Below are 16,237 nucleotides of genomic sequence, written 5' to 3'. Positions count from 1 at the left end.
ATATAAAATTAATATTTTTGAGAATGCGATTAATTGCTGCATAATTAAAAAAATTCTAAAAATTATCGCGTTTTAGAGTCTGCGTATTAATCAAGTGAACGATTATGAAGTTCACTTGGGAGAACAAATCGTCTTGTCGTGCGCTGCTCAAGGAAGTTACAGCATAAGTTTTACTTGGTACAAAGACGGTATGTTGGTGAACACGAGTAAAGCTACCAGGTAACCAAACTATCGACATTTCGGAGTTTACATTACAATATCGTAAAGCAACAATTAATTAAAGTAACAATATTAAAATATATAATTTGCATGTATTTCATTCTTTACGAGAAAGCAAGATTTTCTCAGCTTACCAATCAGCACACAATATTAAAAAAATATTAAAAAATATATTTTTTAAATATTATTTGATGTAAAAATATTAAATAAATGTTAAAAAAATGTTTTTTAAATATTGTGTGCTGATTGAGGTATCTATTCCTATCGCGATTTGCTATTTTAGAGAAATTTGGATTACTAATTTGCCGAATGATGGGTCGGATTTATATACATCAATATTGACAATCGAGAAAGCGACCCTGCTCGACGCCGGTCAGTACACGTGTCAGGTAGTTGACTGGGGTGTGCAGCAATGCAAAAGTATCTACATCGAGGTCAGGGATGAGCCGGACGTGAAGGTGGTGCCGATGAGCGCCTCTATAGAAAAAGTAAACCGCAAATAAATTTGTTCAATGCAAATAATTAAAATGTAAAACAAAAAGACATGTATTAATATTGCAAGACAATTGTTCGCAGGGCAACGATATACAACTAACATGTATGACTCCCAACATGCGTAACATCGGGATCGGCTTCGGTTGGACGAAAAATCGCGCCTTGCTCAAATTAGAACCTGGTCGAGCAGTTTGGGAGGATCTGTATCCAGCGGGTAGCATTTTGAAGATCACTAATACTCAGGTACAAGCGCCGTGCACACTGATTTCTTTATTCGATATTTTAAAAAATATTAAAATTCAATGCAAAATAACAATCTCTCCTTTTTAAAATTAAAATTATATATATATATATAATTAACTTACGAGGAAAACATCGTAAAAGTGTCCCCATTCAATTTTGATCATTCTTTAATATATTGTTGCCTAGACCAAAATGAACGACATGTAATTTTTGCGTTTATTTTTATTTTTAGAGGGTAAAACACTTTTAGTGATAAAATTAAAAAATATATTAAAGAATATTAGTAGGTAAATTCGATTAATCTATTTGATACAGAGTGGTCCGTTTGACATTTCAGAAATCGGCGATTTACACCTGCAATGTAGCGCACAAGTCTATGTCCGTGCGAGTTGAAGTCATGAATCGAACGCTGATACCGATATGTTTTAAAGAACAGTCCTGGGGTTTGGAATGGCCAGACACTGCACCAGGATCAGAGGCACTATTAGAATGCCCCCGATATTTCGTAGGTCGACGAGTATCCAGGCTGTGCTCGATGAAAGACGCTACTACACCCGAATGGCAAATACCGGATTTCTCATCCTGCTTATATGAACCGTTGATTTTACCATATAACAATGTGAGTATTTTTCTTTAAACTTTATAATTGATTTATCTCGTAAGGAACCGAAAGAACTTATTTAGAATCAATTAAAATGGCTCTGTTTTTGATAGAGTAATATAAAATGTATGGAATACATCTTTAAATAAATACAAATTGTGATAAAACAAACTAGAGAATGCACATAAAAATTAAAAGGCCATTGCAATATTTTGTAATATTTGATTATTAATAAGTTTTAACGTTTATTATTGAATACGCGAAAATTGGAAATTTAAAAATAGTTGATATGTTTGATGTAAAATAAAACAGGAAATTAGTAAAAATGTTTATATTTTAATTCACGATCAAAGTTTGATTTGTTATATTTGATTAAAGATCCAAATCTATTATCAAAGTAATAAGTTGTGAAATCGATCTAATTTGTAGTTTCGAAGTCTGACATTGGGTTATCAAAAAATCATGAGCTCGGACACGATCCTCGCCTTTTGGGAACTCTTGCGCAAACGTGCATTGCCGCTTTATCCTGGCGAAGGTGATCGTATAATAAATATGTTGGCTGAAATCGAACGATATCAGCACAGAATCGATCCACAAGATGCATATAACTCGGCGGAGACTTTGAGTCACATAATAAATCGCATACTGAGCGATGAATATTCGATCCTGAGTCAAGAGGTAAAGATAACGTAAATATAATGTAGGAAAAAAGTTTGATTTTCAATAAGATTCAAATAACAATGTTTTTTTTTTGCTTAATTTCAAACATAAAGCTGTTATTTTAAAATTTATGTTGGCTGCAAAGTACCTCATTATTTAGTCATAATACAGTCTTGTTAAAAAAAATAATAGTTGTTTTCACCCAGAGAATTTACAAAAAATATTTACTTAAATCTGTTTCATATTCAAAATTTCTCTTTTCCCCTACTTATAACAAAATTACAAACTTCCAAATCATCATCTGTTTTTAGAAACTGTCGATGTTGCTTCAACTAACGCAACGAAATTTAATTCACTGGTCCAAACAGCTGAAAGATATATATAAACATCTGTCTTTATCATCTATGGTTGTAGATATTCAGCAACTACAATCTCAGAGTGGAGATAGTATAACGCATTCTCTTCAAATACCTTCGGCCGATTATATGTAATTATTTTTATTAATATCTATTATAATTATTACATAATATATTTTCTCTTTTTAGAGATCTTCCAAAATAATATATTCTTCTACTTATTTATATGCGTTTAAAATTATGTTCAAACTTTCGTATTTTTATATAAATTATTTATTTGTGGCAGATATCCTGATTGGTACGAAGATAAAGTAGCTATACGATTGTGGAAAAAGAAGCAGCGTAATATAAAGTCTAATAACACATTTACCGGAATTGTTATCGTATACAAAAACATGTCACGCTTTATACCAACAGCGTATATTAAGGAACTCGAGTAAGTTGATTTATTTAGAAAAAAATCGAACAAAAGGCATGAATAAGCTTGTCTATTTTTATGAATTTGAAAATTTATTTAAGTTAGTGAAACTAAAATTAATAAATTAAAAATAGATATATATATGTATATATAATGAAATTAAAATTAAATTAAATTTTCCTAAGATTAATTTTTTCAATTTATAATGTAATAATTTTATCACCATAGTGATGGCACGGACCTAGAGTTTCGCATTAATTCTCGAATGATCGCCGTCGCAGTTCCCTCCTTTGGTATCGATAAATATAACAAGATATGGGTCGATCTGCAAATCCGGCATTTACAAAATCAGACAAATTCCTGGAATACGTCATGCGGCCTAATAGATAACACTGGATCGTGGGATCTCGATACCTGCATAGCAAACACAGTATCCGGCGATGTAGTAACGCATTGTTTGTGCCCTACTACGGGGACAATAGCTGTTTTCTTGACGACCCGAGCAGTAAAAGTAAATATAGCTTCATTTAAGAAAAGCTATGTTTTAACATTTCGTGTTATTTTATTACTTATAGAATGCATATCCTACAATTCTTATGTATGATGGAATTTATCTATACAAAATTTTCCATATAAGCGAAGAACATTTTATCGTCATTCATCAATTTCTTTAACGTTATAGGTAGTACTGGCGAAAACGGAACAAACCACGTTCATTATAATATTCGGATGCAGCAGTTGCCTTGTTCAGTGCTTGCTATCTGCTCTGATACTAGGCACTTTTTGGAGAAAGCACAAAAGCTGGCTGAATTTTCTAAAACTCCAATGCTGCGGCGCACTAATAGGCGCAATGGCTATCTTCATTTACGCCGTCCACACTAATCTTCCAGAGGTAATCATGTCTTTGTTTATAAAAAAAATTTAGAACATTAACTCTACAATTTAAATCTATTTAAAATATGATGTTCTATCATGAAGTAAATCTTATATAAATTATAAAATTGTTATATGAATCTTGAACTTAATACAGACACTTCGTTTTGAATATAACTGCACATTTGAAAATTTTACAAATTATAATCCGATCCAATTTAACATCCTCACTAACTTCTCCTTGTTTCAGTCGTCTTACTCGCTCGTAGCGATAGGATTAGAGGCGTTCCTCCTCGTGGGCATGTCTGCGCCTATTTCCGAGGCTCTAATAGTATATGCCGAGCTCACGCAAATTCGACCGAGCCAACATCTTCAACCTACAGTGATCGCTGTAATAACTGGTATGACCTAGATCTAAATCTAGAGCTTTTGAGAAAGATGCGTATAGTCAAGCATTACTTGTAATCACTGTTTCTTAGGTGTTCCGATCTTGGCTGTATTTGCAACTGAATTAACGCATAAGAGTACAGGATGGAGACACGAATCCTGGTGGCTTATATATGGCAGCGGTGTCTATAACATATTTGTCAGTTGCGCTACGATGATGTTTTTAGTATTCATACTACTGTATATGGGGGTGCTCCACAAAGTTCACACATTAGTGGAGGAGAATGTGATGAAGAGAGAAGCTATAGAAACAAGGTATATAGGTGCATCAGAATATTTCGTAAAATTGGACGACTCTTTTACAAATCTTCAATCGTTCAATCTTTTTTCCGTCACAGAATACGAATATTGCACCGCGCGGCTATCGTCATATGCGGCATCATCGCCATGGAGGCATCTTCTATTTTCTACATAAATTCATCATCTGTAATTTTCCACTACGTATTTGCGTCCTTATCTTTCGCTCTGGTGAGTTTCTTCGCAAACGATACTTATATTGGTTAAATAATAAATAATAAATATATTAAAATTATTCGTTAATTATTGATACGCAGGGCTTCAGTATAATAATCGCATACATCGTTAATAGCGAGAATGCAATTATCGGACCAATGCTGCGGAGAATCAGATGGAAACGCAATTTGGACGATGAACACACGTCCGAACCCATTAAAGGTATTGCGATGTGAACTTATTGACGTGCATTATGACATCAAAAGGAAATTTTTATAAACTATTGTAAAAAAAGCGCCAAAGCTTGATTTACAAAATATTAATACTATTCATATTATCCATTAGTATGCTCGAAAGCTGACGCTGAGGTGGAAAACGATTCAGCAACTCCCCCGACGTCGTCTTCAATCGCCGGCGAGCCGTATAGGGAAGCACGAGGCGTCGCCGCGGGTAGCATAGATATGCGTGAATTTGTATCCGAGTCTTCGTCTACCTACGCCAAGTCCTCCGTCCCCGCGACTAGATTCCTGCCGGAGATCCGAATAGATCATTCAGATAATATCGATCTTGAGAACTACAATACGAGTCCGCGAAAGTATCAGGAGGTGTTCGTCGATTCGACGTTCTCCGCACGTAGCTCTTGCTGTGTCAATGATGTAGTGGCCTATAGTGTTAATGAACGTAGCAACTTCCGTGGCGACGTATCGGGCAAGTATCGTGGCGACGGCAAGACCTTTCTGCCGACAGCGAGTGTGTCCTCCGAGTCCTCGGCCAAAGTTCTCTGCAGTGCCGATGTGGAGTCGCGATTAGGTGCGATGCCAGACGTCACGTTGGCTGTAAAAAGCGATGTCGAACTGTCATCGCGGACAAGTGTGGAACTGAAGAGCCGGGAGCACGTGGTGAGCGCTATGCCGGACATCGCCAACACGAGTGAGCGCAAGCAACCCGACGGCGAGGAGAAGACGCCGGAGATCGTGGTAACGACAGGTGGCTGCGATAGCGCGACCAGCGGTATGCTAGATCGTATCTCTCACGATCTTGACTATCTGCTTAATCGCACGCACGCCAAAGAAGGAGCTTGAAATCTGTCAAGATCGTGAAATACATGCAACAAAAGTGCAATAGATTGTTAAATTTGTACAAAATGGATTTCACCACAAATTTCCACATAAATAAGTGAATCGCAAGTCATTTCATGTATCGTAGTTTATTTAGGATAATATTCGTCAATATTGCGTTTTTACTATGTAATGAGAAGTCAACGTGATAACGCGATATGAACGTATTGGGAGCTGCAAACCAAAGTACATATACATATAATCCCTTCTTATTTCTTATATTCTCGTATATTCTGCACCAGAACGCTAATTGTAATTTGATCGTTGATCATGAATCAGCGATAGTCGTAAAAGAAAATTCGATGCGACAAGTGATCATCATCGCACTCCATCCATCAGAACTTACTTTAAATTTAAATATAATCTCGAAATTTTCATGCTCTATTATAAACATTTACATTCACGTCCATTGTATACCATGAGGAGACTTTATTGTTCCTCATAATAAATAAATAGAATACTAAAGAATAAAATGTACTGCGTAAAAATTCGATTCATGTATGATTATTATATAGATTTTCAGAAGGTGAGAGTACTCAATTGAGCGTTTCCGAGTTAAAGTATTTATTTATCACTGTCATCGTACAGCCCTTTCATAATATCCACGAGTCAGTCGTCGCGCTTTTTTTCGTCGTTTATAATTTGTATTATAAAGCTATACACATTCAATTTAGTTTGATAATCTACTTACATACTTAAGATCGAAGTTTATGTTGTAGGTAATAGGTACCTCTAGTAGAGTTAGTCGTTTACTTAATGAGAAATGCTTCACTGAAATTGATTCGACCGAGGTATGAAATTGGAGCGGTATTTCTCTTGGCCAAGCACGTGTTATAAATGCAAAAGACGTAATAAGATCTGTGTTAGTCTGTTAGCACTTGAATATACCTATATGACTAGTTTTCTGTGTTCAACAGATTTTTCTTAAAAATATAAAATATTTACAAGGATTTTCGGCTAATTTTATCGAGATTTAATCTTGGTTTAATCACATCAATAATACCCAAGTATAGAGCAGGGCCGTGGCTTTATCCGATTACTACCAAATTACGCTATTGAGCCATTATTACATCTCTTACAATCTTGCCTACAGAACTAAAAGTAAAATGAACAAGCACGCTACTGTACTTTCTCTCGCGAATATTTATATTCGCTCACTTTTTTTGACAGACTTTACAATAGACTGAGTATTTTGACAAAAATAATAAATGTGTTAATAGATAGAAAGTTTTGTCCGAAAGAAAAAATTAAGAATCCATACAATATTTAAATATTAATGGATTTTATAATAGCTGTACAATGAAGAGATAGTTTTTTTTTTCTTACGGATAATCGAATTAATTTTTGTCGATTTGCACGCACAAAATAAATTTTATGGTATACGTTGTCATGATGAAAAGCATGATATACAATTTCGGCGTATTAATTTTCATGTTTTGTAATTCTAAGAGATGTTATGAGAAACATGATTCATAACGAACTTTCGTAACTGTATCCCGATAGGTAGATTACGACAGGTAAGTATCAAATCGTACGTAGCTTCGTATAAATATGAATCAATATCCAGCAGACCTCTAATTATCCTCTTAATTATACAATCACAAGTATTTGGTCTTTTTACATTAGATTTATACATTCTTTGTCGCATACCTATATAACGATATAACAGGTGAGACCTGTATAACGTAAAAACTATAGAATATAGAGGATCAACGAAATTTGACAACGGAAGTATTACTTCAAGAGCCTAAATACGAAAGTAAATATACTAAGCAGTTCCTAATTTGCAGTCATATTCAGCTTAGAGGTGTAGCCACGGCACCCTCCCATTTTTACTTCCATTCCTCTTCATTCTGTTTACTTAAATATAAAAATACATAGCCAGTCTATACATAAAGCGTGCAAAGTGGCACAGTGAACTGAGTTATCAGACGTCCTGGATGGTTAACTACCGCTCTCGCTGATTGTCGGCGGTTCTGCATCATCATGAAGTTTACTCGTTTTGTTACTTGACACAGGTATACCTGAGGTTTTTGGCAGCAGGTTAGTTGCATTATCACTATTGGATGTTGTGGCGTTGCACACGGAATTGTCAAAATGTTGCAGACATGGAAATTCCGAACCAGGCAGCAATAAAGTAGTTTGAGTAGGAAGATTAGTTAATGATACCATTCCTGGCGTCACTATTTGCTTGTTGAAGTATCTCCTCAATGCCTCTTCAATTAAATTGGCTATTTTATCACGATCGTTCTGCAACAATAAGCATCTTGCTAAAGCAAACTAAACTTTCGCAAAACGGGATTGCTCATTGGCGATATGAGCGAGATAATTTACCTCATTAATAAATCCAAAATGTACAAGTTCCTGTGCGAGAAGCATTGAGGTGTCCATTTGGCTCACAGGACACGTCAATTGCCTATTCATTTTGTCATCCATTCGCAACAATATTGTCATCTGAATAAAATAATATATCGATTTAATAATATACTGATTACGTACTCCATAGGTTATTTCGCTAAAATGTTCTATGGACCACTCACAAGTAATTCACTACTATCTTCTCTAGGCTTAACATTACACATCATATTAACTACTCTTCGAGACTCCACGTCCACGGGCTCGGGTGTAACCGATTTAACCGATTCTGTCACTTCGGGCGATATCGCCCTCGGTCGGACAGGCGGAGGTAATTTCGCCATAAATGCAGTCAATGGATATATTCCGTACCTGGCAATGTAAAAGCACTCTGGTTACCAATTTATCCGATATAAGACACAAAATCCAGGTCGATGTATCTCACAACTGAGATACTCACTTTACATCTTCAACAAATTTTTCTAATTTCTCCGTAACAGGAATATCACTTAAACGAATTTGTTGCGGAGGTATTCCTTGATACTTTATTTCGGCAACTACAGTATCTGGTCCATATAGCCTTTGTAACACTTCGTCTGTGATTGTTTCCGAAATGTTAGCTATAAAAAATTTCAATGTTATGTGTGATTCATAATCGTAATCATTATAAGTATCTTTAAGTAATTATCCCAGCTATTCTAAAAAAATAAAAATTAAATAATAAAAATTAAAGAGCATATAGATCATACACAATTTGCTTCAACTTACTAGCTGAGTTGACCAAGGCGTGTGCTGCAAGCAGCTTGAGAGAATGTACTTCGAACAGAACGGGATGAAATAGCAATTCTCTCGCACTCGGTCTACTAAGTGGGTCCACCTGAAGACATTTACGAATAAAATCTTTTTGTTGAACATCATCTAAAGATTCTATTGTCTTCTGGATGTTTTCTTCGGTAACAATTGTACCCGTATCACCATTTCCCTGAATTTCCAACGCAGCCATCTCCAAAGCACACATCCCGAACGAATAAATATCAATGGCAGGTGTGACGGAATCTTAAAAAGAAATAACAAATTGTTTGAAAATGTTTTAAATGTGATCCATGTATGTATAAACAACGCACTTACTTCCATATTCTGGGGCAACAAAATGCATATTTTTCATGTTTGTTCTACAAGTCTTGATGTGATGATGAATTGCGTCTGGGGCTACTGTAATTAAAAAGAGATCATTACTACTTTCACAAACTGTTCCAAGAAAAACGTCAACATAAAAATGGCATATTAATGTGTATTCGATAATGTGTTAGAGTTGGTAGGGCAGCCACCAGACAGAATTATGTAGGTGTTACATATGTAAACAAAATATATCTTCCTGTAGACATTATAAACAATAGACAATGGACATCAATAGTTTTAAATATATAATATTTAACTACGCATTCCGTATGTTTGCTGCCAAGATGAATGACTAAACCTTTCTAGAAAAATTGTGTTTCAGCTGAAAATTTATCCTAAAAGTAACTTGAGCCCTCATATAATTAATAGTTTTCACATGTATAAATGTAAAAGTGTCTCTGAAAAGAGAAGCATGTCCCTTGGATGATCAGATGTACAAATAAAACATAAATTATTTCGCAAAAAAAAACCATAATTTTTCTGTTGATTGCACATTCTGCTAGAAAGAACTACTTTTGTTGCGTTAGAAGTATAAATTTAGAAAGTAAAATCCTTTAATTAAGAATTATAGAGTATATGAACAAAAAGCTATGTATATATTAAAATATAATGAAAATGCGTGCGCTAGGTGATTGTGAGAAGGACAAAGAGACACGGAAGACACTTTGCCCTTCTTAGTTAAATACAATTAATAATCAGAACAAGATAAATAGTGCAACATAGTGGCACTAACATAATAAAAATAAACTTTAATTATTTGTACATTTAATGGAGCTACTTAATAATTAGTATAGGAGTTGTTTACCTCTCTATGCCTAATTTACTTAGCTGGCAATAGTTGATGACAATCTGCCAAATGATTTTTTTCTTGAAATTCATCACCTTTGACAATAACACCAATTGACCAATAACGCCAGACACCGACGTTGGTGGACTTATCCTCTGGATGGGTGAAAGTACGATTTGTACTTCCTCTCTCTTCAAAGGCTTTGCTGTGTTTTTTTCATTATCTAGATTAGCCTATTTGCTACAATTAAAAATGAGGACTCAAGTTACTCCTAATATGAAAAGGCAATTTAACACAATTTTTCTAATGGACTCATGTTACTAACATCATATAAAATTACAGGGAAACGCGTGTTATAATAGAGTATTAATATCTATAAATAATTCTTCAAACACCATTTAAATTAAACTCGGTATAATTCTGTATTCAAGTAGAATATATGATATCTGGATATATGTCTACGCAACTCATATTGCACATTTCCGCACAGCTGTCACTGTTAAAGTCGCGTGACATTCTCTCTCTCTCTCTCTCTCTCTCTCTCTCTATATATATATATATATATATTATATATTAAAGGACGCTATTTACGCTAAAAAAAAATTAACTATTTACAAATGATTAATAAATATCATGTTTGGTATATGTATCCCTGTTAAATACACCATAATAATATTGTTTTAAAAATATTCAATTTGATGATACTGTCTTACAATTATAATTATTTAAAACAAATAATTATTTTGTAAGACATAACTGAGCATACGTATGTATATTTATGTAAATAAATTTTTCCGTGATGTTTGTGTGCCAAAATCACTAGAGAAGCACCTATGTGACACATAATGATGAATCATATTATTTGTCATGTTTTCGTTCAGTCAGGAACTGAGTCATATAATTATTATTTATTTCAGCCGAGTAATGAGTAAATACAAAGTACATATATGTATATGCACGATAGACTTCTGAGAACATCTACTTCACTTTTGTACGTATGGATGCTAAAAAAAAAACAGATTCGACACTTAGAAAACATATGATAAATTGAGCAAAAAAATATTGCAGTGTTAAGTATTTCTTGCTCATTTAAATGAGTAAAATATGCCTCCTATAAGATTTGAGTCTTGACATCCTATGTAAAGACAAAAAAGGGAGAGACCTAGTAAAAATATAATTGCTACTGTCTTTGTATCTCAAAGAATCACTCGGCGTAAAATTTGCCGTTTTTTATGACAGATGAAAAATTACGACAAAATAGAAACATAAGCTTCTACACACAACCTGTGAATGAGAAGATGAAAATACCTCATACATATACGTATATAATCTCATCTTGTTACGTATTACTTTCGTTCAGAAAATAATGATCCTATCATATGATGATCTATGTTTATCATACGCAAATTCAAATACAATGTATGTAAATTCAGACAAGCTATCTGATTTTGTTTAGATATTAAATGATATCTCTATACACATTATATATTCAATGTAGAGAAAATTCTATTTCTTTTTACATAAGTACTTACCTGAACCAATTTTTACAAGTCCATTATGTTGGATAAATATAGTGTCACAGGTAAGATTCCCATGTATAATAGGAGGTGAACAGGAATGCAAATAACTGAAACATTTCAAACGCAATATAAATCGAGAATAAGTTGTATAGTATGTATTACATGTGTATTTACTTATATTGTATACACAGAGTATCTTGAAATTCATTGTAATATTATTACGGCGTGAAACTTCATGAAAAATTAAGTAATAAAAGTTTAAACCATTTTTTTCCGTAAAGTAATTTTTTAAGTATGACCATTTAAAGTTTGACTAATCATAAGCGTTGGTTAAAAAATCATTTGTCCGTGAGACGTGCGTACAATGATAATTGATACTAAACAAAATATTGTCGCTGCATGCACACTATCACACGAACAGATGACGTTTTAACTAACGCTTACGATTAGTCAAACTTTAAATGTTTATACTTAAAAAACTTATGGAAAAAAATGACTTACACTTTTATTACTTAATTTTTACGAAATTTCACACTGTAATAACATTACCCTCGAATTTCGGAACCTCCTGTATACACTGTATTTATATATTGTATAATATATTATATATATTGCTATACCTGAGTGCAGAAAGTATTTGCGTACACCACCGTTTCCACGCTTGTAGCGGCAACCTTTTTACATTACGTTTCGTTCGTTTTAGGAACTGTTTCAGGGACCCAGATGACATATATTCCGTTATAAATATAACCTGAAAAATAATATAAAAGTAATGTTAATAAAAAATATGCAAATTGTATTATATAGACGCAACGAAAACTGTATCCATAATATGTATAAGTAATTTACTTACTCGGGGTTTGTCATTATGGGTATCTGTCCAATACCTATGAAATTTAACAATGTTAGGGTGCTCCAATTGCGTGAGGTTCTCAAAAACAAGTTGTATCTTTTCTTCCTGGGCCTTGAAGTTTTTCCTTTCCGAAAATTGCACTTCATTCCATACCACTTCAACACCTTCTTCTGTATCCATCGCCAAATAGGCACAGTCAATTCCTGGAACATCTCTTTGTTCCACCTATAAACAAGCATTAGTTTATATATACAAAATCTATATATTTCTGTAATTACTTTAACAAAAAGTAAAGAACTATGAAAAATACATTTATTACAAAAACATATAGTGCAATATAATATTGTTAGTAATTAGTGTTATGTAGTCAATATATTCAATTATACTCGAGTTTATGGCTATTATCCAAGTATTTCATTATTTCGGATATTGTTTAAGTAAGACGTAAATACAAAAATATATTGTCAAAACGCTTTATAAATACATGCTACTGTAACTGAGCAGATTTATTCAATGTAATCTATGAGTCTATATATAGTATAATGGACTGTATTACCGTAATCATCCATTTTAAGTGTACTTAAAGTGGTGTTGAAACGATTTCAATGCCTATTTACTATTACATGAATGTGACCTTGTGAAGAATTTGAGGAGGGGGAGATAATTCAGAAGAGGGTTTGCCACACTGTAGACATTAACGATAATAATTGAACTTGTCGGACTTATTCATAATAGTATAATGCATGTAAATTGTTGTTGTCTCCATTCAAATTAGTGGAGTATAATTCTGTGCAAAATACTTTAAAGAAATAAATAACTCAACGCAAGTACAATAAAACATAGGAATTATCCTGCCTGCTGCTTTGCAATGTACGTACTTCCATTGTATCAGTAACTTCGTTTTCTGTTCCTCGTGTAGATCCGAAGCTAGAACCCTCAGCTAACGTTGATTTGGAACCTACATATACCTGAATAGGCACATTTCCCACAATTAATAAAAAATATACTAAATAGATATAAAGATTTATCTCTATGCACACATAAATATACATATAAAAGATAATATCTTTATTAATCTATTTCATAAAAGCCATTATTTTTCATAAAATATAAAAAGCTAGAATCACAATACTTACTTTACAAAATATAAACATTGATAACTCAAAAGAATTAATGATAAATTACAAATTTTAGTCATTATAAAATACAGAAGCACACATGGCAATAAAAAAACTTAATAAAATTATTTGTAATAAAAAATATGTTTTAGTTTCTATTATTAAAATCATATGATGGTGCAAAATCGGTGAGAAAAATATTTCACAAAATGTGATCAATAATTATATTTGAATAAATGGTCCAAGTACAAAAAGAGAATTCAGATAAATATTAGAATAAACTGTATAACAAAGCATAAAACTAATCTTTACTAACGTCATTAAGACGATAAAGATTGCTTTATTTCTAAGCAGAGAAGCTGCGTGCGAGGTAAGCATGATCAAAATAATTTCATTGATTTATACATTCGATAACAGAACGTCAGCAGTCTATTTTTAGGATAAAATATGAATGAACCTAATATTGGTTAGACATTTGTGCCAAGAATGTAAGTTAAGATACAGATGAAGTATACTAAATAATATGAGAAGCACAATAGTCTAAAGGATATATTTCATGCAAAAGCAATTCTCTAATCTAAAACCTTTTGAACCAGCTGGATACATATAACCACCTGTATAAATGCAACATGAAATGAATTATGTTAATATTTATTATAATGCGAATAAAGACATTTTAAATAAATTTAGATTAATAAAAATTGTCACTGTTTAAAAGACATTCATAAATTAAAATATAAAGAAACATAAATAAGATATGAATCTCCACTTTGTTCCATTTTGATACATTTAATATTTACAAATTTCATTGTATAATTATAATCTATATAATTATACATTATGTTAGGTAATGTATGTAAAGATAATATAAAATAATTTTAAAGATATATAAACAAAAACATATTGTTTTAGATATTAATATGTAAGAGACAATCATAAATTAAGACTCCTATTTTGTAACTCTTTAATGACACCAACACTATTATAGAATAAGGGCCTAAGACATAGAGAAACATGAATAAAGTATAAATGAAATTTTTACTTTGATATTTTGATACGTCCAAATGTATTTACAAGTCATAGTGCATAATTATAATCTAGTGTATAATTATAGTTACAGTATGTCGTAGCGATAATGATCTTGAAAGCACATAAGTAAAAAAATAATATTATAGGTAATATGTAACACGTAAATTATCATAATTTAGAAGTAGAAATCTAAAACCTATTCTGTAATTGCGTAAGCATAGTTGTAATTGAATGTAATTGTAAAGCTTAATCTACAATTATTTAAATGTAGTTGCAAATGGTCATGGTTGTAAAAATTCTCCAATTACAATTGGACATTCTCCTTGTATTCAACTGTAATCAGTCAATTCTTACAAATACAACCACTTATAACCATGTTTATGCAATTGTAGATTGGGCTTAAAGCTCATTCTACACTGGTATAGATGTAGTTGTAAGTAGTTGTAACTGTAAGAATTGACCAATCACAGTCAAATGTGAGAAGAATATTCAACTGTGATAGATCAATTCTTACAACTACAACTTATGATTATGCAATTGTAGAATGGGCTTAAAAATACAAGAATATATTGCTCTTTTAGAGCACTCAGCTAAACAATTAGTTAATATTTAATATAAATATAGTAATATTACAAATCAACTTTATTGATCACAATCATGTTTCAACATCAACAGGTGTGTTAGGGCAATTAAAATCCATATTATCATTCCTAATAAGTCATTGCTATAATAAATGAAACCAAAAGTTTGAAAAATATCTAAAAAACATCTGAAAGAATAGAATTTTCCAAAAATCTTTAGGTTTGTTTGCGTTGCTTACAATGTTTGCACCGAGAACCTTTGCTTTTTCTCTTTTCAGCATCTGACTACCTATAATCATCTCGTTTTAAGAGAGTGTAAAAAAATTTTTTTAGAAACTTCAAGAGAAATTTTGAGAATTTTCGAAAGAAATCTCGGACAACGCAAACAGACCTATTACAACATCCTACATTCCTCTGGCAAGCTGCAGCAAAAAGCACAGGCTCGAAATAGAAAACAATCCATCTAACACCATAGGTACCAAATGGAAAATAGTCCAACATGTAAAAGTCTACCTCAATGGAGTAGTTATCAGCAGGAGAATGAGCGAAGAGAAAAGGAGGAAACAAATAGATAGAGCGTACATTCGAAGAGGTTGTAGAAACATGTTACCTCTTCCCGGCGCTTAAGCCACCGCCCGCACGGGCTCTCTTCCAGGATCTCGCTCTCATCCTCCGAGTCTTCACCACTTTCCCGCGGTGACTTGTGCTCTGGGTCCGTGCTGGAGCGGCTCCCGGGCATCACACACGCTTGCGATTAGAGAGGCAGCAGCGAACAGCAGGCCAAACTCATCGGTGACGATCTCCAGTGCGGTGTACTCTTCTAGTCTCGCATCGGGCGACTTGCCGCGACAACGACCGGCGATGTACTGGCTCGTAGGATGAGCTCGTAGGATGCACACGAAGAGCAGCGGCGGCGGCAGCGGCGGCGGCAG

At 33.3% G+C, this 16,237-nt stretch overlaps 2 protein-coding genes across 3 annotated transcripts in view; one reads left to right on the top strand and one right to left on the bottom strand.

The window, feature by feature from the left end:
• LOC108769612 (uncharacterized) overlaps positions 1–6,367 on the top strand; it is a 26,064-nt gene extending 19,697 nt beyond the window's left edge. Inside the window, exons 9-22 of the mRNA XM_018520658.1 lie at positions 77–219; positions 503–707; positions 796–957; positions 1,295–1,576; positions 1,988–2,236; positions 2,530–2,705; positions 2,861–3,010; positions 3,221–3,503; positions 3,675–3,884; positions 4,116–4,266; positions 4,345–4,567; positions 4,651–4,780; positions 4,867–4,987; positions 5,111–6,367. Coding sequence (XP_018376160.1) covers positions 77–219; positions 503–707; positions 796–957; positions 1,295–1,576; positions 1,988–2,236; positions 2,530–2,705; positions 2,861–3,010; positions 3,221–3,503; positions 3,675–3,884; positions 4,116–4,266; positions 4,345–4,567; positions 4,651–4,780; positions 4,867–4,987; positions 5,111–5,847 — 3,222 coding nt within the window. The 3' untranslated portion in view covers positions 5,848–6,367. The remainder of the gene's footprint in view (positions 1–76; positions 220–502; positions 708–795; positions 958–1,294; positions 1,577–1,987; positions 2,237–2,529; positions 2,706–2,860; positions 3,011–3,220; positions 3,504–3,674; positions 3,885–4,115; positions 4,267–4,344; positions 4,568–4,650; positions 4,781–4,866; positions 4,988–5,110) is intronic.
• Positions 6,368–6,430: 63 nt separating this feature from the next.
• Positions 6,431–16,227, bottom strand: Madm (MLF1-adaptor molecule). 2 transcript variants are annotated; one of them, XM_018520659.1, is made up of 11 exons: positions 15,916–16,227; positions 13,456–13,545; positions 12,578–12,802; positions 12,345–12,475; positions 11,737–11,831; positions 9,367–9,450; positions 9,007–9,294; positions 8,699–8,858; positions 8,424–8,610; positions 8,218–8,337; positions 6,431–8,133 (listed from the first exon to the last, which is right to left on the bottom strand). In XM_018520659.1, exons 1-11 carry the CDS (start codon positions 16,042–16,044, stop codon positions 7,828–7,830), a joined length of 1,815 nt encoding a protein of 604 aa, XP_018376161.1. In that variant the 5' UTR covers positions 16,045–16,227; the 3' UTR covers positions 6,431–7,827. The 2 variants fall into 2 exon arrangements, with proteins under 2 accessions (XP_018376161.1, XP_018376162.1); XM_018520660.1 differs by lacking the exon at positions 13,456–13,545.
• Positions 16,228–16,237: the final 10 nt, after the last annotated feature.

Source organism: Trachymyrmex cornetzi, unplaced genomic scaffold, assembly GCF_001594075.2.
Source record: "Trachymyrmex cornetzi isolate Tcor2-1 unplaced genomic scaffold, Tcor1.1 scaffold92, whole genome shotgun sequence".
NCBI classification, from domain to species: domain Eukaryota; kingdom Metazoa; phylum Arthropoda; class Insecta; order Hymenoptera; family Formicidae; genus Trachymyrmex; species Trachymyrmex cornetzi.
This window is presented reverse-complemented; position numbering and strand designations above follow the sequence as displayed.